The following is a 24,309-nucleotide window of genomic DNA, read 5'->3' as shown; positions in this document are numbered from 1 at the left end:
CGACGCGGAGCCGCAGGGGACGCCTGCAGACGACGCCTGCAGACGACGCCTACCGACGCGCAGGGGTACTGCTACGCAAAAGTTTCCGGATCCAGACTGACGCCTGGGGATATTCTAAGGTAAGGAATCTAATACTAACCTGTTTCTTTCAGATTATTAGAGTACAACACTAGTCATTTGACTACAAAAAATCACCAGCTTACGTTTAACTTTGGGGCTGAGCAACTAACAAAGCAGCAAACAATTTTTTTGTTTATTACATTTCAGATGTTCCTAAAAATGCAACTGTTGAAAATAAAAAAGAACTCTGCTCCATCATCCCTTACTGTCCTTCCTCACCACATTTATAGGAAATTTACAGCTCAACAACCCGCAAATACCACTGTAGGGAAAGACGCATAGATGCTTTGGGGGTGACAGTACTTCATGAAGGGTAGTTGTGAAGTTTTATTGAAGACATTAACAAGCAGTGGACACAACGTCAGACAGATATGGCTATAAGATGCTTACATTTTCCAGAAGGAAGACTTCTTCATTTGTGCAGTTTGAACATCTTTTGTTGAAACCCTGTATGGCGAAAGAAAGCAAATATGAAAAGGCATTTAAAAAAAAAAAAAACAGAGAGCCCAGTAAAAAGTTGTACACAAACTCAGTAGTACTACACCACGACATAAAAATGTCCTCCAGACACTGCACAACATGTGTGACACTGACCAAGGGAATATTCATTTAACACTGAAAATATTTTATAACAGACTAATCACGAACTGTAGATTTTAAGGGGATCAAGTCCAGAAGGAAATGGCTCAGGCAACAAAAAGTATCACATTCGTGAGGACAACGTGAAGACTTCATGGCAGGACAAACGCTAAACTACTTGAAAGCAGCAAAACTCTCAAGGCCTGCCCATTCTGCTGGCAATTTGGAAAGTAACAAATTGGAAACTAAAAGACCGAATCGACTTCTAGCTCTGCAATGTACTTCAAAGTTTTGGATATCACACATAGATCTCTGTGAATTGGAGGCTTCTCAAGAGTTCAAGCATTCCATGTTTTTTTCCTTGAAATGCTGATGGAAGTACATCCTTCTAAACGAGAGGAATCTGAGACAAGTGTATATGTCAATAGCTTTTTAATGAAGGATGGTATGGAGAACAAAGGCAGATAACTAAAGTGCCCTCGGTGGCACACTAACGAGATAAGATAAATAAGTGGGATTGAGGTTTTGAAGCAAAAAAGATTACAGCTGATATACTTAGCTTGGGCTATCCTTAAGATTCAAGTACATGATCTTCAAATTAATGTTTTTAAAAGTATTTTTATGGGCGTGGCTTGACCGGGAATGGGGTAGGACGCACAACATCTGAGCTCCTGCTTCCCTTGGGCCCAACTCATTGCAAAAGCTTTTCTCACCCGCCTGACACCCAGCTCGGCAGTGTTGAGGCATTTTTTTCCCCCGCAGATTTATATAGCGCAAACTCTACCCAAAGGCATTGGAGCGCTTTACATGACCACCAGTTACGTTACACAAGGACATGGAGAGTTTAGGTGGTTTGCCCAGAATCACAGGCTGTGGAGTCGACCCCGAGGCTCGAACCTTGGTTTCCCAGCTCCAAAGTCGGCAGTCTCGTCGTGAAACCACATCCTCTCCCCTGGCCTACTTGGAGCCACTACAATTTAAGTGACATATGCAGTGGTCGAAGTGGGTGGAATAGGCAGGGCACGGCGTGCCCCTACTTCTGCCCCCTAATTCTTAAATAATAAAAACTGCAAGGAAAACTGGGACTTGGACCGTAAGACCTAGAGGAGCTGGGAGAGCCAGGAACCACCCAAGGTAAGTACCCAGGAACCCCACGGAGGTTGTGTGCAGCGTGGAACCACAGATATGTGCCCAATGGAAGTCTATGGAGAAGTCGCGGTCGCAGTTTTAAAGAAGAAGGACCCTTCCCAGAGGACCCCGAAGACACCCTTTGCAGGACGGAAGGTTGGAGAGCCACCCCACCCATGGATGCCCTAGGAACCAGCGTACCCGCACCAGGGAAGCCGGGCGCATAGGGGTGAAGTGACGTCAGAACCTCCCGTAGACGACAATGGAAGAATCAGGAAGAAGTCTCTGATGATATCCGGTGGATCCAAGGGTGGACTTGAAGAGGAGAATCTGCAAGCAGAGGGGACAGAGTCTATGCCACTCGGAGGTGACCAAAAGGCACGGAAGCACAGTGCCCACCCTAGGCAGGGAGCTCAGGAGAGTTGACTAGGACCTTGTTGCTGCAGCTGTGGGGACCAGGCGATGATGAGGAAGACCAGGAGCCGTGCATGAGCTGCTCCACGTTGGATGTTGGTGTCTAGGTGGTCGGTGTACAGCGGGAGCACCAACAAGCCTTGGTAGCTGCAATTGGTGTGAAAGACAAGATGCAACAGTTGGGATCACGGAGGTCCAGGTAACTCACCAAGAGCAGGAGAGTCAGAGCAGGCCGCAAGCAAGCAGGGAAACCCACCAAAGCAGAAGAAGACCCTCAAGAGAACCCACAGGCCAAATGCACAGGAGTCGCAAGAGGACCTCAGGCATTTCACCAAAGATGGAGGACCACAGTGCAAGGAATACAGGGAGGACGCTGATCTTCAAGGGATTAGGTGCAGAAGGCTGGCATTTCTTGTAGCCCGAATATCTCTGGAGTGCACAGCCAACAAGCTTTGGCAACGGCAGGTCAAAGCAGTGCACAGGGGTTAGGTCCCATCGACTCTGACGAGGGATATAGACCTCCAAATTCCAGGGAACACAGGTCAGGCCTCTGGAGAGCCACAGAACCACCATGTTTGTTGCTAAGACTCAGGAAGTCCGTAGGAAAACAGGAGCAGCAGAATGGTCAGCTGTGTTGCGGTGGCTGCAGATGCAGGGGAATGATTCCTTCATTCCAAGGGAGATTTCTTAGGATGTCCTTGATGCCCACAGGTCTTCTGGAGAACCTGAGTGAATCAGAGACACAGACAAGGCAGACGACTAGTAGAACAGCGAGACTAAGAGCAGTAGGAGTCTTCCTTGATGCAGTTTTGGTTTCAGTCGAAGTCCAACAAAGTCCAAGTGTCCCAAAAATTGAAGAGTGTCTTGGTTCTAGAAGAAAGTCTTGTTCCACAACAAATCTGAGGATCCACGCACAAGGGAGCCCTTAAATTCCCAAGGAAAGGGTTGGAACGACTCCGGGGTCTCTCCGAGAGGAGGGGCTGGACAGAGGGGAGGATACTCACCTATCCTTTGTCCAGTTTCATGCCAGAGCGGGAACCAAGGGTTCATGAACTAGCTCAAACTGGAATATGCAAGTAGGGCACGAAATGTGCCCTTCAATTCAGTCTGGTGGTGCTGAAAAGCACCCCCACCCCGCCCAATACAATAAGTCCTGTCGGGGAGATGGTCACACCTCTTGGTGACAGGAAGCCTATTGTTCTACCTTCCACTGCTCGAATTGAGCTCAGCAGCAGGAGGGCAAACCAATGTCTGGTCAGTAGCAGCTTGCTAGCACACCCTGGAAGGCTGTGATCAGGAGTACAGGGGGCTCCTCTAAGGGCCTCCCAGTAAATAGGATCATGCCACCAACACCGGAATCGGTGTTTGGGTATAATTCCAACGTGCAATACAAACATGACCCGGTTCAGGACACCCATTATATAGTTAGACATGTAGTAATGACTGATGCCCACTACATATCTTAAAATGGCTGACCACACTTAAAAAGCTTGGAGAATCAACTCCAGGTTTTGTAGTTGTGTGTTGTTCATGGAGGGGAACCCTCACATTTTATAACCAAACACCCTGCCCCCAGAACAGAAGGGCCTTCCATAGGGGTGACTTAAAGGTTTTAAGTGAAGTTGTGAGAGGTGCAAACACCAACTCACACAGGCTGCAATGACAGTCCTGTAGTCAGAATTGAAGTGGGCTCCCATGGATGGCATAATACATGCTGCCGCCCAGTGGAGACCCCTGGGATACCTATGCCATGGATACCTCAGAACCATATACTAGGGTCTTCTAAGGGAGGGAACACCAGGAGCCAATTGTGGAGGTACCAAGTACTTACCAAAGCCATTTTGGGAGAGAACACAGATGCTGGGGTCCTGTTTAGCAGGATCCCAGCAAACTGCAGTTAAAATACACGGACACCAGGCAAAAAGTGGTACCAAGCTTTTGTTGTACACACCAAGGTAATAAATGAGGCACACACTCAATAAATGAAGCTGAGAATGAATTAGAAAAAAAGTAATTCATTTTATATACATTTTAGACCAAGAACTTTGGGTACAAGGTAAATACTTTTAGCAATAGGAGAAATTCACATTAAATGTAATATGTGCAATTTCATATGGGAGGAAAAACACAAGTAGAAAAAGCTATTTAATACATTTGTTTGTGCGGATCACCTCTTGAAAATCAAAGTGTTGGGGACAAGGGTTTCAACGGCAGAGAGAAAGGGACTTAGTAGCTGGTGCTACAAAGCCAAGGGGCCACCTGTAAAAGCAATGCAAAGGGGGACTTGCAGGCAAGTCTGAAGGCTCTCAAGGGAGAGTAGAGGTCGCAAGGGCTCTGGGGCGACAGAAGCACAGCTGGATTGAAGATGCTCAGCATGGCACGCAAAGACGAACCTCGCAGTCAGGGCGGACACCTTGGAGCGACAATTCTGGTGGGTCTCCAGAGTCCTGACTCCCCTTGTTGTGTGTTGACTTGATGCAAAGTTGGAGTCCGCCTGGACTCAGCTTTGTAGGTTTTTGTAGCAAGGGGACTGGTACCTTGGGTATTGGTGCCTTGCAGCTCTGGTGGATCCTGGTGACTTAAGACTTGGTGCAGAGGCCAAGCTGACCCTCCAGGGCAGGTGTACCTTCGGCGATTACTGAAAAACATCAGTCGGGCTCGGGAGCTGGACAATGCTGGACCAGTCTTCGCTGTTTTTGGTGTCTGCGGCTGCAGGGAGATTGTACCTCTATCTCGAGGGAGTTCTCTGGCAACTTGCGAAGTGCTGATGACCCTCTGAGGTTTGTGGAGGACACGCAGTGACAAGTTGAGCTGGAGGGTGGCAATTGTCGAGTTCTGTGGCAAAAGGCAGAATTTTGCGCCCAAAGTTCACTACGAGGTCCGCAGTTCTCAATCTTACAGCGTTTCTTCGTTCATCTTCTTGTGCCCATTGAATTAAAGGTCAGGGTGTGGGAATGCCACTTAAATAGGAAATTTAGAGACGTTTTCAAGGGATTGACAAGTAGTGGCCAATTGGCCCCCTTACCTGGGGTGTCTGCACCCTCTATTATACCCAGCTCCTGTGGGAGGGGGGACATAGCACTGATTGGTGAAGTCCCACGATCTTCTAGATGGCGCGCACTGAAAAAGTGCGTAACCTTACCCACAATACCTGAGGGGTGGTAAGCAGGGACACAGTACTCTTCAGTCAAAGTTGCATCAAAGGTCAGGCAAAAAGTGAGGGGTACTGTAACTAAAAGCCCAGTTTCCTAAACCTTCGCAGGAACTTGACGGCGATGGGAAACAGGATGGACGACCTGCAGCACACTGTCGCGCAGCAGATAAGGAAGAGCTCCGAAGGAGAGTCAAAGTGCTGGAAGAACAACATATTGGGCTGCAGGCCAAGCAAGAGGACCTGGAGAACAGAGAACCTCGTAACAAACTGCGCATCCGAGGCAATCCCATTGGGGCAGAAGGAGAGGATATCATGTCCTTCACCAGGGACCTCCTTGGGGCCATTCGGGGCGACTCAGCGTGGTGAGGCTCTGGTTCTCAACATGATGCACCGGGTGGCCGCCATACCTGAGAGGCCTGACGTACCCCCTGACATCCTCACCAGGGTCCACTTTTTCCAAGACCAAGAGGAAGTGCTCAAGGCTGCGAGGGGAAAAGCAGACGTGTTTTGTGGCCAGATCTACCAGGAGCTCTCCCCTCTGACTCTGTATGAAAGACAAGACTTTAGGCCCTCTAATGGCGCACTCTCGCAGCCAGGAAATCAAACATCAATGGGCCCATCCCTTTGGCTTGCTCTTCATTTGGAACAGAAAATAGCGCATGGCCTGCTCCTTTTTTGATGCCACGTCAGTTCTTGGCCTATCAGGGACTCCCTCAGCAGAGAAACTTCACCTTAATCCTCTTAAAAACCTGGATGTTTGGCAGCCCAAGTGGCACACAGTTCAAATGTGTGGCCGCAACAAGGCCACAGAGGCTTCCCACACAGCGAAAGCAGATATTACCGCGCACCTCTAGAAGATGAAACAGGAGCCCTCACCCTCCTTGGCTGAGGAAGACGCACCATGAACAAGCTCTCACCCGGCCTCCAACACCAGCTGGCCCATCGAACTTCACCACATCCAGCAGGGCCCAGGGCCAGCTCCTCGGACCCTTACTGCTTGTTTCTCTTATATTGTGATCTCTCTCTTGACCTTTTCAGGGTTGTAATTCACTTTACAGATTCCGCCCTTGCGCAGCTTCTGGCATCCCACCCCTCACACTGGACTTTCCTCTGTTGAGGACAACACCTCTACAGGGTTGGGAAATCCTCCCTTGATCCTGCATGGAGTGTTTCACTCACTAGGCTGGGCCCTGCTGGGCCCTTAAGTTACCCCTTACTCCACCGTATCTCCACGTCACCCGACAGTTCTGCATGCTGATTTGAATTGATTAAAAGACTTGTAGAGCGCGCAAATGCCCTTGGGCGTCTTGGCGCTGGGTCGAACAAAAAGAGTCTAATCTGGTCACACCAGGTCGGCCAAACGCCTAGACCGAGAAGAGCCAGGTTTTTACGGCTTTCCTGAACATTAGGAGTGAGAGGTAGTGATCCCACGCTCCTAGCTATAAGCCGGCGACGGAGGGGTGCCCGCCCCCCCAGGTGTCACTCATGGGTGATTGGGCTAAGTCACTGACATCTTCTGCGCATCTTACCTCCCATAATGGTTCTACACATGATTTGAAGTTATTGTCTCTTAACATGCATGGGCTCAACTTCCCCAGCAAACGGCAACAGATCTGGCGCTACCTTACTCAGCATGACCCACACTTTATTTTCCTGCAGGAAACGCTCCTGCTCAGAACTGAGTGCCACGCATGGCATAACCTAAATGCCCCCACCAGCACTGGGCATACTCTGATTTTAAGATGCTAGGTGTCGCCATACTTTGAAAAAGGGCCTTTTACCAGGGCGGCCAAGATGACCAGAGATCCTGGTGGGCGGTTCCTCATCCTGGTGGTCGAGAGGGACAGAGAAACACTGACACTCCTCAACCTCTATGCTCCGAACTAAGCACAGGATGTAATCACATGCCAAACGCTCACAGATCAACTGAGGTCAGTCGAGGGCAACAACATAGTGGGGGGGACTTCAATTTGGTCTGTAACCCTGACCTAGATAGAAACACTGTACTCCTTCAAGGTACAGGTGCTACATCCAGGCTACTTAAGAAAGAGCTCCCGGAAACCGGTCTGGTCGATGCTTGGCGTTATCTCCAACCGGACAAGGACTACTTCTATTCACAAGTGCACCTATCCTATTCCCGTATCAACTACCAGTTTGTCACCCCCTCTTCATTGAGGAATTTAACATCTGCGCAGATCTCTGACATCTCTATCTCCAACCATGCGCATGTAGAGCTTATGTGGACACAGAGTGCAGGTGCACCGTGTGCCCCCCGCATTGGCACCTTTCCCCCCAACTTTTGCAAAATCCTGTAGCTAAAGCAGACAAAAGATGCCATTACAGAATACTTTACACTCAACTCCCTCCCTGACACCTCCCACACACACCTTGGGATGGATTTAAAGCCACCATACGGGGAGTAATGACATCCATCTCAATTGCCAGGGCCCAGTAAGCATGCCTGTTCAAAGAAAAATTAACGGCGGACATCCTCTTTCTAGAACGCTCTGATAAACAGCACCCAATGCTGAGGGCCAAGCGGGGACAGTGTGAACAAAGCAGAGCGCTTCGTGCTAGCATTCAAGCAAAAGGACTACAAGGGGGGGGGTGATAAGGTGGGTTCCCTTCTCGCACGAAGACCGCGCAACATGCAAGATCCCTCGTCCCTAAACAAAAAACAGGAGACTTTGGGATGTCAGGAAGCCGGATAAGTATGAGGCCTTTCTAGCCTACTACCAGCACCTTTAAGCTTCAGGGGAAGAGAATCACGCTGCAATAACCACTTACCTCCAGGGCTGCTCCTTGTAATCGCTCAATCCCTCCCTGGCTTGTTAACTGGAGGAACCATTATCCCTGCCCGAGCTTCGCAGAGCCCTCATAGAGATCCCCAAAGGCAAATCTCTAGGTTTAGACAGCCTTACCTTAACCTTTTACATGGTTTTCCTTCCAGAACGCCAAGACCACTTGCTCAAGCTCTAGAATTCTTTTACTAACATCACAGTCCCCACACCTACCATGTCCAATGCCAAAATCCCACTATGTCCCAAAACTGGCATGGACCCGACACTTTGCTGCTCATGTTATCACTCGATAGCTCTGCTTAACACCAATGTTAAACTCTACACCAAAATGCTGACCAACTGCTTAGAAACTCTATTATCCAGTCTAACAGATCCCTACCAAGTCGGCTTTATACAACATAGGCAGGGGTTGGACAATGTGCAACACCTTGCCCATCTGGTCAAAAAAGCTCAGACATCCCATCCCCACCCTTCTATTTTCCCTTGATACATAGAAGGCTTTTGATAGAGTGAGCTGGGCCTTCATAACAGCGATTCTCCAGAAAATAGGTCTGGGCCCAACCATGGTCAGTAGGATCATGGCGTCATACTCTGCGCCCACTGCCGCCATTCGAATCAAGGGCCAGTCAACCAGCCCCTTCCCACTCTCATGGAGCACTCAGCAGTGTCCTCCTGTTTGCTCTAATGGAGGAGCCCCTCGCGATCCTCCGATATCAGGGACATCCTTTTCGGGGGCCAGGATCATTAAGTATTCCTTTGTGCATATGACCTTCTCCTTGCTGACGGAACCAGACACCTCCTTCCCAGTAGTGGTTATAAGATTAACCTGACCAAGTCACAATTACTAAACCGGACGCTTCCGCAGCAACACCATCACAGCCTACAGGCACTCTCCCTCTTTTAGTGGTCTATGCATTCCATTCAGTACCTAGGCCACATCATCACAAGCTCTCTAACTACGTGTATGCGGAGTAACTGGCCACACTTCTGCAAAGCAATACTTGAAGACCTTCGGCGCTGGAGGCCAATCCAAATCTCATGGTTGGGCCGTATTACTGTGGTATAGATTAACATTATTCCCCAGTTGCTATATCTCTTGCATTCCCTGCCTAATTCCATCCCCTCAAAAGACATTAAACGGATACAGGGGGATCTTCGCTCCTTCATATGGAGGGGGAACAAAAAACTGGGGAGGGCTCGCCTGGCCCAACCTTCAGGACTACTATTGGCCTGCCCACCTATGCTATATTTCCAAGTAGGTCGTAAGAGAAAGCAAGAAACATTAGGTACACATGGATCGGGCCGTCACCTGTTGACCTCGCCCTCGCAGCGCTTGCATAGCCACCGCACAGTGCTGGAGATATGGGACAAACCAGCAACTGGGAGGGGTCCGACTACATTCCTATCTCCACATACTCCAATTGCACGTAGGCACGACTTCTGTCCTGCCCTCCCTCGGGATTTCTTGCCCGATTGGGTTGAGAGTGAGCGACTAATCTGGCAGGATCTATTCCATGGTCCAACTATTAAATCCTTCAACCAGTGCATAAGAGAATTCCACCTCCCTGATTCTGCCCACCATCAATACTTTCAGTTACGGCACTGGGCTCTCCCTTCTCCCAATGCACTGGCAGCCACCCACCCCCTCAACCCCTTTGAAAAACTGGTCTGTAGCTCCAAAAGGCACTGGTGTCCAAGACTTACGACGTACTACAACAATCCCGCCACCCGTACCGGTGGAAATGGGCCCCAGACAATATTCCCGACATTAACCAGAAACAGTAGCAGCAGGTGTGGAGTGAAATCCCACTTATGCATAGAGGTATCTCTAACCAGGAGACAGCTTATAAAGTAATGATCCAGTGGTATTACACTCCAGCTCACTTACTCTATCCCAGGGCTGCAGCCTCGTGCTGGCACTGAAGAGCTCGGGTGGGCGATTTCCATCACATATGGTGGGCATGCCCCTCTCCTACCACCTTCTGGAAGAAGATTTTAAACCATATAAAGGGCACATTGGGCTATCCCATCCAAGCAGACTATCACACAATTGTCCTGGGTATATGCAGTACTTTGCCAGAAGCAATGACCCATGCGGACTGGTACTTCATACACCACATGACTGGCACAGCCAAACAGCTCATTGCTCGAGCCTGGAAGTCCCTTTCCGCTCAACCGATAGAGTCTTCGCTTACATCACCATAGCATACAATTGCAACGAAGCAGATGACACAAAGTATCTTTCACAGATAAAAAGCTCTTGCACCTATGAACGCCTCTTATTGGCTACATGTCTTGCTTAGAATACAAATGCTTCCAAATCCCTGGGCTTTGCGCCATTTGTCTGTTTGACCCGCTAGGGTAGAGGAGATCTCCCTCCCCCCTCACCCCCACCCCTCCCTTGGGGCCTGCAGCAAAAGGACCACATCACACTTAGAAACCTCCTTTTCCCCCACACTTCTACTTCAAAGGGCTCACAGCTGAAGAACCCCCTACCCTCTCTGGCCTTCCCCATATCCTTCTTCCTGTCTACTCCCATTTGATATGCTGTTGCACTTCGCTTAGGCACATACTGGCACCGGAGTGGCACACTACTTCCTCTCTCTGGGACCTCCTGGCTTTGAGAAAAACAGCAAGAGGCCCACCTCTCTACCCTGCGGTTCATGTTGGCTTTAATGTACTTGAATAATTCTCTCTATGCCTTGCCAATGTTATGACAATGCTTACTGGTGCTCCTGTTCTTTATACTGCAAATGTGTTGAAACACTGTTAAAACTTCAATAAACAGAATCTGAGGGAAAAAAGTATTTTATAGCCAAAGCACCCATTCTTCAGACCCCATGACGTCCTGTCTATAATAAAAAGAGAACTGTGCAGACACTCTAATCACTCATAAAGCCCCCAAACGATTATGCCATTTATTAAAAAGTACAAGTGACGAGACGAGTAAGCCAGTAAGGTAGGAAGACGTCTTTATTCTGGTCATCCAGTCAAGGGTGAACATAACCGCAAGGGTATCTGAGAACTGAAAACATATACCAACTAATAAGTTTTTATAAGTCTGTCCCCACTCCATGTCAGCCCAATCTCAAGGCGTACCACGTTTCTGCCTATTTTTTCTAACCGTTGTGAGGGATAGAATTTGCTCTGACCTGCCTGGTTAGGAGTAGGTTTCTTTACCATAACAGAGTTGCAGATTCCTAGGTTCTGTTCTTTTACCCCATGTCTTTGGTCATACCAATTTTTGTACTTGGTTTGATGTTGCTTGATTTTACTTTGACTTTCTCTAAGGTTGTTTTCCACCCTCCTTCCACCTACAGAGGGTTCATTTTGGTTCCTGGCTCTCTTCCCCTTAGTGTAACGAAAGGGGAAATTCCGGTGTTAAGATTTGGCGCGGTGTGGTAAGCCCATATGCATTCTCTAAGGGAATGTTCTAAATTGTGGCTGTTAATGATGGCTAGTTGTATGTGTTCTTTTATCATGCGGTTTGTTCTTTCCACTAGGCCATTTGCTTTTGGGCAGTAGAGCACAGTTTTCTCATGCTAGATATTTAGCTCTTCCAGAAATTTCCTCATCTCCTCGGATGTAAACTGTACCCCGTTGTCAGTTACAATGATAGCTGGTATTCCTTAGTTTGAAAAGACAGATTTTAAAAACATAATGAAACTGCTAGTTGTTGTCAAGGATGTGAATCTGACATTAACCCAGTGGGAGGTGTGATTTACCAGGACGAACATACAATTATTTTGGGGCCCCAATGTGTCCATTGGGCCAATTATGTCTATGCCAAGTTTCGTCCATGGCACTGAGGGTACCCTCCACCGGAGACAAACAAACTTTACGTAGGATCTTCATTTTGTTGCTTCTTGCGCAACTGAGGCATTCTTTGACTTTTACCTCTACCATGGAGTCCATTTTGGGGACCTAGAAGTTATTCCTCACTTTGCTTTTTGTGATATTTCTTCCTAAATGTCCCTCGTGGGCCAGATCTATTATTTTGTTCGTGAGGTCGAAGGGCGGCACTATCTTCTTGTTGCGGTACACTTTATTGTCAATAATGGTTCATTCATGTCTTTGTCTTCATTGAACTCATTACATCTTTCTGGCCAGCCATTTAATAATAACTTTTTTAGAGAGTTTATTTTTGCATCTTTTTTCATCCCCTCCTCCCATTCCTCCTTGGTAAGGGATGGCAGTTGGATGGCTAGAATGGGAGCATCCAATAGATCTTCTTTGGTGTATGTGCCTAGGAGAGCCCTTGATAGGTAATCTGCTACCACATTTTCCTGTCCTGGCAAATACTCAATTCTGAAACAAAAGTTCTATAGACCGAGCACCCACTTGGATAATCTTGGAAAGTCACAATGGACCTGTTTGGGGGAAACCATGTACGTCAATGGTATGTGGTCTGTGCGGACGGTGAATTTGGTACCCCACAGAAAGAATTTAAAATGGTTAATAGCCCAGTAGCATGCTAAGGCTTCCCTCTCAATTACAGAGCAATTACGTTCTGTTTGACTCAGGGTCCGAGATGCGAAGGCTATGATAGTCTCGCCCTCATCCCCTTTTTGTGATAAGGTTGCTCCTAAACCTTTGTTGGACTAGTCAGTGCTTACTATGGTTTTTGTCCTATGGTCGAACTGTCCCAGGGCTGGTGACTATGATTTCCTGCTTCAATTTGTTTACCATCTCACTGTGCTTCTCCACCCATATGAATTGTTATTTTTTTTTTTTAACAGATCTCTTAACGCATCGCACTTGTCTGAAAACTGAGGAACAAACTTGGCCATTTACTCAATGAGGCCTAAAAAGGACTTGAGTTCTTCTTTAGTCGTAGGGTACGGGGCATCTCGCAAAGCTTGAATTAAACTGCGTTTAGGTCTCAGGCCATCTTGAGAGACTGTCTGTCTCAGATAATCTACTGCTCCCAGTTTGATCTTGCATTTATCAAGTTTCACTGTCAACCCTGCCTCTGTCAGACATTTGCATACAGTTTTAAAGACATTATCGTGTTTCCTCGGCAGACGAACCATAAATCAATATGTCATCTTGAAAACGCATAGTGTTCGGGATGCCACCAAGCACTTGCTGCATCATCTTTTGGAAAACTGCGGCAAAGTCCAAATGGCATCCTAACGAACATATATGCCCCGAAGGGTGAAGAGAATGCAGTTAAAGGTCTCGACTCAGGGTGTAATTCTACCTGATGGTATGCAATGGAAAAATCGATGACAGAGAAAAATGTGGTTTTCCCCCGGGTGCTCAACATTTCGTTTATATTGGGGAGGGGAAATCTGTCGACCCAAATATTGTCATTAAGCCTCCATAAGTCAATAGAGATGTGGATACCTTCCCCATTGGCCTTAGAAGCTAGGACTATGGGTGCCACCCACTCAGAAGAGTCAATGGGTTATATGATGCCCATTTGACACAACTTGTCCAGCTCATTCTTAAGAGGCTGCCTCATGAGAAGAGGAACGGGCGGGTTTTATGAACCACAGGCTTTGCTTCTTGTTTGACTTTTATCTTGTGTTGAAAGTTCCTCAAAAGTCCCAGTTTATCAGAGAAAAGACTAGGAAACTTATGACATAGTGACTTTGCCCATTCATAATCTTCCACTAGTATTACTTGATCCCTATTGTTGGGGTCCAGTATAATGTACAGATACAAATTATATCCCAGTGTCTAAGAGATAAAGAAAGAACAGGAAAAACTCAAAAAAACACAATTCATACACATGACATATAATTTATATGTATGGATTCCCATCACTCACCACGCCTGGTGATTAGCTTCATCATTTGGGTATCCTTTTGTAAAAATTGACATTCTTGCTCCATGGATATTAGAGCTCTAAGATGTCAAAAAGGTATAGTTACCAAGATGAGTAGTGTATTTAAGTAGTAGAGTGTATGGGAACAGAAAATGAGAGTGCAGTGCAAAACCAGTGAAGTGAAAACTAAAATTGATGCGTAGACATACTATGCATTTTATTAGTGTACGCTACGATCAAGAGTTAAAAACAATGTTAAGGACCAGTTTTAACAAATAGCCGTCCTCGACAACAGTGGTCAACATGTTTCAGCACACAACGGAAGATGTAAACCAGGTGCTTTCATCAGGACCTCTAAAGATATTTTAGCTACTGCTATAAGTGTAAACTAAACATAGGGTTTTACTCAAACCAGAAAAGGATACAAATTGAGACAAGATTCTCAAAATCCAGAATTCTCCATAGGTTCACAAGTGATCTTGTGAATATGGAGGACAAGGCCTCACCCCACCTGGCAACAGCTCAGGATAAAGGAGGCACCGCTCTCTCCGTCGGTACCTCTGACGGTCTACAGAGCCGTCGGGAGAGAGCGGTGCACCTATGGAGAATTCTGGACCCAAATGATGAAGCTAATCACCAGGCGTGGTGAGTGATGGGAATCCATACATATAAATTATATGTCATGTGTATGAATTGTGTTTTTTGAGTTTTTCCTGTTCTTTCTTTATCTCCTAGACACTGGGATATAATTTGTATCTGTATGTTCATTTGGGGCCGCATATCCCGGTTTGTATGTAATAATCTTGGCCTCCGACCCTATTGTAATTCTTTGTGTGTTTTGTCCAGTATAATGCCCAACTCCTTCTGGTGTTGCCAGTCTAGTAGATTAGACCCTTCTTTTACAAGGTACACTTTGCCTACAGTGGACCTTTCTTTAAAATATATTTGTGTTTCCATCATACCCACCAAGGGAATAGGATCTTTGGTGTAGCCTTCAGGTGTAATGCCCGGTTTTAATATTTCCGCACTTTGATCGACCAAAAATCTTTTGTAATCAGATGATGATAGCTCAGATGATGACTTAGAAGGGGGTTGAGGAATATGGAGGGAGGGGAGTTTGCATACTAAAGATAATGATAATAGAAGAAGGAGTTTGTGTACTAAAACTAATAAAAATGTTTAAAAAAAAAAATCTTTTGTAATCGTCAATGTTTAACAATTGTAAAGGGTGAACAAGAGTCTGCGAACATTTCAACGGGTCTATTATTAAGTTGCACCCTACACTTAAGTTATTCTGGTCTAGTACCACTATTTGCACTTTTCACTTGAAATACAAATTTCAGTGGTTGTACACTCTCAACATTAACTGCTTTGACTTGGCTGTTGTCTCCATCCCTACAAACCCTGGCTAAATGACCACTCCTGTTGCACTGCTTGCATGGGACGCTACGGGCAGAAGAGTGTGGACTGTTGGCCAGATGGTTATTACTTCCGCTTCAATGACATTTTAGATTTAAGTGTTCTGTCATAGGCCTGTTGTAGGATTCCCCTTTATTTTAAGGACGTCACCATTAGGCTCTTCTACATGTACAGAAGCAACTACCTCTTACGTTACTTTTATTTATTTCATGCATTTGGCTGTGTGCTCAACTGCTTGGGCTAGGGAGATTGCTTCTTCAAGTGTGGGTTTTTGGCTAGTAACTTTTCCTGTATACGACGGTTACTTGTGCATCTGACCAATTGATTCCTTATCAGAGAATCATTAAGTTCGCCAAAGTCATACAATTGAGTGAGGCCTCTCAGTACAGCTGTGTAACTCTTGACCGATTCACTCTGTCCTTGCACACGGTTGAAAAATGTGTGGCGCTCCAAAAACACATTTATTTTGTCCCCAAAATGCTTTTCTAACTTTGTGAGAGTAATGTCATAAACATCAAGATCATCATCCTCTTCTAATTCTGGTTCTAGTAATGTTTCATACACTTTTCGACCATAAACTCCCGAATTATGTAAAAGAATGTGTTGCTTGCGTACTGCCGAGAACCTTTCCCCTCCCATGGCAATCAAGTATGATTTGAATAACTTGGTCCATTCCTTGGATGGATCTCTGGTTCATCACTTTCATTCAAAAAGAACGGTGGTTGACTAATGCCTGGGGTACCCATACTGATTGGCAAGATAGAATGAGGAGAAAAGGGACAATAACCAAGACTATTGAAGACTTGAGAGTAATAAGTTCTATGAGAACAAAGGGGTTCCCCGCTTCTATCGGAGTGCGGTGTATAAATGGTAACTGTACCAACATTAAATGAACTCCGGTTCTGTAGCGGTTGGATAATGGATTTAAAGAAGTAAGGATTTCGCAAGGTCTAGAATGAGGAGAAAAGGGACAATAATCAAGACTATTGAAGACTTGAGAGTAATAAGTTTTATGAGGACAAAGGGGTTTCCCGCTTCTATCGGAGTGCGGTGTATAAATGGTAACAGTACCAACATTAAATGAACTCCGGTTCTGTGGCGGTTGGGTAATGGATTTACAGAAGTAAGGATTTCGCAAGGTCTACGATGTAGAAAACTGTAGTAACTGCGTGGAAGTCAAGTAATTACTGCCATACAGGTGTGCGTATCACCGTGACTGGTGTGCGTATCACAGAGAGAAAAACACGTACAGGGGTCGACTTGTCAGACACTGTAGGTGTGCGTATCACCGTGAAGGTAACCGCACGTGAAACTGTAAGGTGTGCGCATCACCGAGAAGTGACCGCACTGTTGGACTGTAATGTGTGCGTATCACCGTGAAGTGAACGCACTGTAGGGCTGTAAAGTGTGCGTATCACTGTGGCGGGAATGCTGAGATGGTGCAGAGCGCAAGCGCTGGACAAGTAGGAATTCTGACAGCTGACAGGAAAGTCTGAGGCGGCAGGTTAGTGAGAGGAATAAGATTGCTAGCGGCACAAATAACAGTGAAGACCTTACTTGGTGACATGGGTGGTCAAAGAGGTTTCACCGGAACACAGCCGTGCATACTAGGATTTACCCCTGGAGCTCAGTGTAAACAGGACGAGGGCTGGACTCCATGGGAAAGCAGTCAGCAATGTCCCCAAAAGGTTATGCGATGCAGCAGGCAGAAATCGGATTAAGCTTGTCTCCAAATTTCTATTCAGGTTACATTTTCATATTACATAAACAATCTTCGTTCCACTTAAGATGAATGGCTAAAAACAAAGCTACCTGCGCTATACCTCTAGAACCTCCAAAACACACCAGTCTGAGAGATGCCATCTGTCATTGATTTGACCACAAATCTACTGAAATTCAAACTAAGTTTCATATAATTTGCAGAGCATGCAAAAATCACATTTAAGATGCTATTTCAAAAGATTATTAGGAATACGCCAAATGCATTGAAATCTAATTTAAATGCATAACAAGGGCTATTATCTTCACAGAAAATACCACTACCAATGACCAACCAACCGTCTCATCTGATGTCTGTCACAAAACAGTTTAATCCCAGATCTCTTACCCTCTCTAGGTGTCTGTAGTGAGTCAAGTTCTAGCCATTGGGCATTCATATATAACAAGTTGGTATGCAGCCCTCATAAGATTATGTTGGGTACATGGCTGCTATTCCAGGAACTACAAACTGGTTAAATTCAGCAGCGGCTCCTACGCTAAGGCGGAGGAGCGCCACTCCGCTACTCTTTGAGCAATGCTAAAAGGAAAAATAAAAAGATAAGGTAATGTTATTATCATTTTATTTTTCCGTACATAGTCATTTTTAAGGGATCACTGACAGAATATCGACAGTCAAAATATTAACTTGCCAAAATATCAAGGTAAAAATATCGAATGCCAGAATATCGACTTCCTATCTACAAACAGGTAAGTACTAAAATATCGACTCCAAAATATAGATAGGAAAAAATATAGACAGTCAAAATATCTACTTTTTTAAAATATCTTAAAATTAATTTAAAACTAATATAATAATAAATATAATTAATTTAAACATACATAAAATACTTAAATAAACTTACAATTAATAAATAATTAATGTAACTTAAAAAAATATATATTTAATTTTAAAACATATATATATATATATATATATATATCTATGGTAGTTGGGAGGCGGAACCATGTGTGATGTATGCAGTATTTAAATCACCTGTGTCTCTGGGTATGTTGTGTGATCAAGTCCGGGTTTCCCGGACGAAACGCGTCATGCTGCTGCCCATTTTGGATTAAAAGCACTTATTTAATTTTCTTCCTTCATTGTGGTCTGTACCTGATTTCGCGCTGGTGTTCGTTGCGCTGCAGGACTGTGGACTTCGATTTAATAGGACGGTGTGGCTGATTCCGCCCTGTGCAGACCCTTTCTTCGTTGGTGGCCATTTGGAGTATTGGCCGACATCGCTGCTGTTGCTGCGATCAGTTTTCTTTGAACCCGGAAGGAGTTTTTTCATTGAACGGCCCCCCGCCACCAGAAGTGTTCCGAGGATTGCAACGCGGTGAGGCTCTACGGAGGACAGACACTGTGGAAGGTCGATCGTGTGTCGGAGGACCCGAGAGACTTTTTTCGTCGTCGCCCAAGGTGAGCCCTTCGCCTGAGTTTGCTGCCCTATGGTTACAGGCGGGTAGGAGAGAAAGAAGGACTATTTTTGGCGCTTTGCGTTTTGATATCACACGCAAGGCAGCCACTTGAGTGCTACACTTTGTTAATCCGTAATAGAAAATGGCATTAGCAGCAAACTTATTCAGAGACCGAAAGCAAGCAGCAGATGCTCTTTTTTAAAATTTTCCGGCTGTTCCAGGTGGAGCTAAAGCTAAAGAAAAAGTGACTGAGTCTGATGATGTCAAAACAAAATTGAAAAAATTAGAAAAGTTGCTCCGTACGGAACTCGCTAAGTGGTGGGAACAAACGAGTTTGGAGAAATATAACGAAGCAGGGCGTGTGCCACGAGGTTTAAGGGTACTGATAGCTCCTTCCTTCGAGAACCCTAATCCCCTCTTGTTAGAGGAGTGGGCCAGCAATAATTTGGTTGCTTCAATGAACATGGTGTGTCTTCTAGTGAAATACGCTGAGATTGATAGAGCTGATTTATTGGCTCAAATTGAATCTCTAAATATAGAATTGGATGCCATGGAACAAAAAGAAGCAATTTTGAAAGGGCGTGAGGAAATAAATAAACGCCTGGAAAAACACGAGAATGTAATTAAAATTCGTAAGGCCTTCAAGTTCGCGAGAGACAAAGCTGACTATGAAAATAGGAGGATATTCACCTTTTCAAGAAAATTTGAGTCAGTGAAAAAACAAGCTCTAACCAATGCGGTGTCTGCAAACTTAACATCTGCCCCGATAGCCCCTGCTATATCTGACACTGATTTAAGCTCTGTTTATAGCAGTACAGGTTCAGAAGATGAATTAACTGCAATTCAAGCTGGTGCCAGCAGTTTCACTCCATCTGAGGAACTGGTTTTTATGGTAGAGGGCAGACGCAACACCTTACGTTCGAGGGGCACACAACAACAAAAACCACAAATGAAAGGCGCCACAGGAGGAACAAATGCCGCAAAGAGAGGAGGAAACGCCGGCGGCTTCATGAAAAAGAAAAGAGGGAAAGGGAACCCTCAATGAATTATATAAATATCACTGATCTCCTGGCCACCACGAGTATGGAGGTCCTTCCCATGGATGCTACACTGAAAAGTAACAAAAAAGATGAAAATGATAAAAACACAAAAAATTATAAATACAAAGGAATTGAACAACAAACAAAGGAGAAAGATGAACTTGTCAACAAAAATATTGAGAATACTGTGATTAATTTAACTGATTTGGATCTTAACAAAGCTGAAATTCAAATCTTGTCCTTGGGCCTCTCTTTTTGTCCTAAAAATAGCTTTAAATATGTGCAATCAAGGATTGATGTTTTCAAATTTATTAGAAAACTTAAACTTTTGAAATTCCATACCTTGAACAAAAAAAGCAATCAGGCACATAAAATCATACAAGAGTCTCAACCTAGTAAGACATTTGCGATTTCTGACACCATGTCACTTAAAACTGCACACTCCCTTCTAACTTTAGAGGAGGATACTGTCAACAATACCCAATCTGTGCTCAAATCTATGGGTATTTCTAGTGGCAATGCAGCTAATAGTCCTTTTTGTCCTCGATCTTCATTTGTCCCTGTCATGCCCAGGGACGCCATTGACATTTTTAGTGATCGAATGATTGGGGAATTAAAGAAATTGAATCTTGTTGTGACTAATAACCAGAGACGTAGGAGCTATAAGGACAAGCAATACTCCAATCTCATGAAAAAAATCAATAAAAATGGGAACATCATAGTAAACAAAGCCGATAAAGGTGGCAATGTTGTGCTTTGGCCACGAGAAGTCTACATTGCGGAGGCTGAGAGACAACTTAATGATCCTCTTTGTTATAGGAAGGCCTCTTTCAATGAACTCAACAAAACGAAACAATTAATCCATACTAACTTGTCCCAATGGAAAAGAGATGGCCTAATAACTAAAAAAGAATTTGAATTCCTGAAGGTGGATCATCCTATCACTCCAACCCTCTATTTATTGCCCAAGATCCATAAAGGCACCTTACCAATACCTGGGCGACCAATCATTTCAGCCCAGAATGGACTACTTGAGACAATATCAAAATATGTGGACTTTTTTCTTCACGGCTTTATGGAGGCTCTCCCGAGCTACATAAGAGACACTGGTGATTTTTTTAAAAAACTGAATGAGGTAGTATGGAAACCTCAATATCGGTTTTTGGTTATGGACATCTCTTCTCTTTATACCTCTATAAATCACAGTGATGGCCTCAGAGCGATTGAACACTTTTTGGGTGAAAAAGACATCAAATTCTATGAACATAGTAAGATGTTGGTGAACATGATTTCTTTGTGCCTCAATAATAACTACTTTTTGTTCAATAATGAAGTATATCAGCAACGACCGGGTGTGGCGATGGGGGCGTGCTTCTCCCCCAGCTACGCGTGTTTACACGTGGGCTGGTGGGAGAAGCATATCCTTGGCTGACCCCGTGGTTGTTTGAATGAAACTGAGACTGGCATTGTTAACATGTGGCGGTTCATAGATGATGTTTTTATCATTTGGCAGGGCTGTGAAAGTTCGGCAGAGGATTTTGTTAAAAGAATCAATGTCAATGCCTTGAACCTAGTTTTCACAGCGACAATAAGTGAATTTAGAGTTAATTTCCTTGATGTTGAAATCTATATCCTTAATAACTCTATCATGACTAAAATGCATAGAAAGGTTACGGCAGGTAACTCCATTTTACATGCCCAGAGCAATCATCCCCGGCACCTTATTAAAAGCATTCCTTACGGTGAGTTTTTAAGGATTCAAAGAATTTGCAATAACGAGGTGGATTTAACTTCTTGTCTTGAGGAATCTTTTCAAAGGTTTTTAGTTAGAGGATATGATAGAAATGAACTCACTAAATCTTTGAAACAGGTGATGAGTAACACTACAATTGCCCTTGCTGACTCTGAAGTTCTTACCAACAGTCCAGAAGAAATAGAAGCAAGAGACAATGAAAAGTCTAAAATCAGACTAATCACCACCTATAACTGCCAGGAACGAAAAATTAGACAGATTGTTAAATCTAACTGGCCAATCCTCCTGACAGATATCACTTTAGCACCCTTGTTGGAAGAATTTCCAGCAATAACTTTTCGAAGAGCTCCCTCCATGAGGGATTGTGCTAGTTAAATCTAGTTCAGAAGTTATCAATAAATCTGTTAAACTATCTAATAGATCTGGCTTCTTTAAATGCAGCTCTTGTAGAGCATGCAAATTCGGAGTAAATACCACAGAATATAAGGAAGCTTTTTCAGAGACTATTAGCAAAATTAATAACCTGTACACTTGTAAAACGGACCATGCGGTCTACGTTTTGCAATGTACTTGTAATTTAAAGTATGTGGGAAGCACAAAATTACAGGTATTTAATCGTATTTTACAACACCTACGAGCAATAGTCAACTCCGATGCCAATTATCCTGTTGCGCGTCATTTCAAATTAGTCCACAATAACAACTTGAACGATTTGAAATATTTTGTGATTGACGCGGTCCCCATATTTAAAAGAGGAGGGGATAGAGAAAAAAGACTGCGACAATTGGAGAGCCATTATATAATACTTCTGAATAGCAAGATTCCGAATGGTCTGAATATGGGTGAGGACCTTCACAATTTTCTGTAATTTTTTGTGATTTAATCTGTGCATTATATTTGAACACATTATATATACATTTAGCTCCAATGTGATTGTGACGGTCTAAATAGGATATTTTCCCTTAGATATGCAAATTGCTTTAGTTTTTTTTATATCTTATCAATTTTAGCATATCTGATGAAATTCTAGTTTTACTAATTTATGGTTTTACTGAATTTTGGAATGCTATGGGGATTATCTAATTTTTACAATCAAACCTCAAAGTCTTTTTGAATGAAATGAGAAATAAGAGATAAAAAATATTTTGTGCTCTTTGAAATTGATTTTGCCTGCTTTAACCTGTTATCTATCTCCATTATGTTGGTTTTGAAAATTGACATATACAGCTATCATTTGGAAATTAGAATAACTTGCCGTTATCCGTATCACTATTGCACTTTTTAGGTGTTTAATTTTTTTTCATAATTTTCACTAGTCTGCTGCTTTGGTTAACACTTCTATAAGTGTGTGTGCACATAAATAGTATTTATTAACACTTTTTGTATTTTGTGTAGGTTGTTTTAATCTGCATATAGCTTGTGCCTTCCCCCTGGGATTCAATTTAGTGATGCATGTTTTTTGCCACGTTGTCTAAGGGCACTTGCCCTGTATAACTTCAACAAAGTCAAATATTGTGAATTTATTTTTAGCAATATTAATTGTTGATTTTACTCTGTCTCATATGAAGTATTTTTAAGACAGGTATTTATGAAAACAGACTGAGGTTGCAATAAGTTCTAAAAATGTTTTCACTATCTATGGTAGTTGGGAGGCGGAACCATGTGTCATGTATGCAGTATTTAAATCACCTGTGTCTCTGGGTATGTTGTGTGATCAAGTCCGGGTTTCCCGGACGAAACGCGTCATGCTGCTGCCCATTTTGGATTAAAAGCACTTATTTAATTTTCTTCCTTCATTGTGGTCTGTACCGGATTTCGCGCTGGTGTTCGTTGCGCTGCAGGACTGTGGACTTCGATAGATATATATATATATAGATATACATATTATTAACAAAACATATACAATAATTTTTCCATAGGATAGCGAGAGGGTTAAATTTACTATTCCCACTCCATAGAGTGCAACAGTAGGGCACGCGTTGGATAGTGGGAGGGTACAAATTACTATTACCACTCCACAGAGAGCAACAGTAGGGAAAGCGTTGGATAGCGAAGGGGTAAAAATTACTATTCCCACTCCAGTGAGCGCAACAGTAGGGAAAGCATTGGATAGCGTAGGGGTAAAAATGACTATTCCCACTCCAGTGAGTGCAACAGTAGGGAAAGCGTTGGATAGCGTAGGGGTAAAAATTACTATTCCAACTCCAGAGAGTGCAACAGTAGGGCACGCGTTGGATAGTGGGAGGTTAAAAATTACTATTACCACTCCACAGAGAGCAACAGTAGGGAAAGCGTTGGATAGCGAAGGGGTAAAATTTACTATTCCCACTCCAGAGAGCGCAACAGTAGGGAACGCATTAGATAGCGTAGGGGTAAAAATAACTATTCCCACTCCAGAGAGTGCAACAGTAGAGAAAGAGTTGGATAGCGTAGGGGTAAAAATTACTATTCCCACTCCAGTGAGTGCAACAGTAGGGAAAGCGTTGGATAGCGTAGGGATAAAAATTACTATTCACACTCCAGTGAGTGCAACAGTAGGGAAAGCGTTGGATAGCGTAGGGGTAAAAATTACTATTCCAACTCCAGAGAGCGCAACAGTAGGAAAAGCGTTGAATAGCGTAGGGATAAAAATTACTATTCCTACTCCAGAGAGTGCAACAGTTGGGAAAGCGTTGGATAGCGTAGGGTTAAAAATTACTATTCCCACTCCAGTGAGTGCAATAGTAGGGAAAGTAAATACTTCATATTTAAATATAAATAACAAATATTAATACCAATTACAAATTCATTAAAAAAAATTACAATTGTATAAAATATAATAATTAATGGATTAAAATTACAAATAAAAATTTACTACTATTAAAAATTACCTACTAATACTAATTATTTACCAATTACCAATAAATTAATTTACAATATAAAAATAATTACAATTAGACAAATAAAAATAT

General features: G+C 43.9%; 1 protein-coding gene across 2 annotated transcripts in view; it reads right to left on the bottom strand.

Annotated features, from left to right (window-relative positions):
* LOC144770421 (C-Jun-amino-terminal kinase-interacting protein 4-like) overlaps nt 1-24,309 on the bottom strand; it is a 1,040,418-nt gene that overhangs the window by 361,934 nt on the left and 654,175 nt on the right. For both annotated transcript variants that reach the window (XM_078654929.1, XM_078654928.1), the window contains exon 14: nt 511-567. In XM_078654929.1, coding sequence (XP_078511055.1) covers nt 511-567 — 57 coding nt within the window. The remainder of the gene's footprint in view (nt 1-510; nt 568-24,309) is intronic.

The sequence above is a fragment of the Lissotriton helveticus genome, chromosome 7, assembly GCF_964261635.1.
Source record: "Lissotriton helveticus chromosome 7, aLisHel1.1, whole genome shotgun sequence".
In the NCBI taxonomy this organism is placed as follows: Eukaryota; Metazoa; Chordata; class Amphibia; order Caudata; family Salamandridae; genus Lissotriton; species Lissotriton helveticus.
The sequence above is the reverse complement of the archived record's forward strand: the minus strand, read 5'-3'. Positions and strand labels throughout refer to the sequence as shown.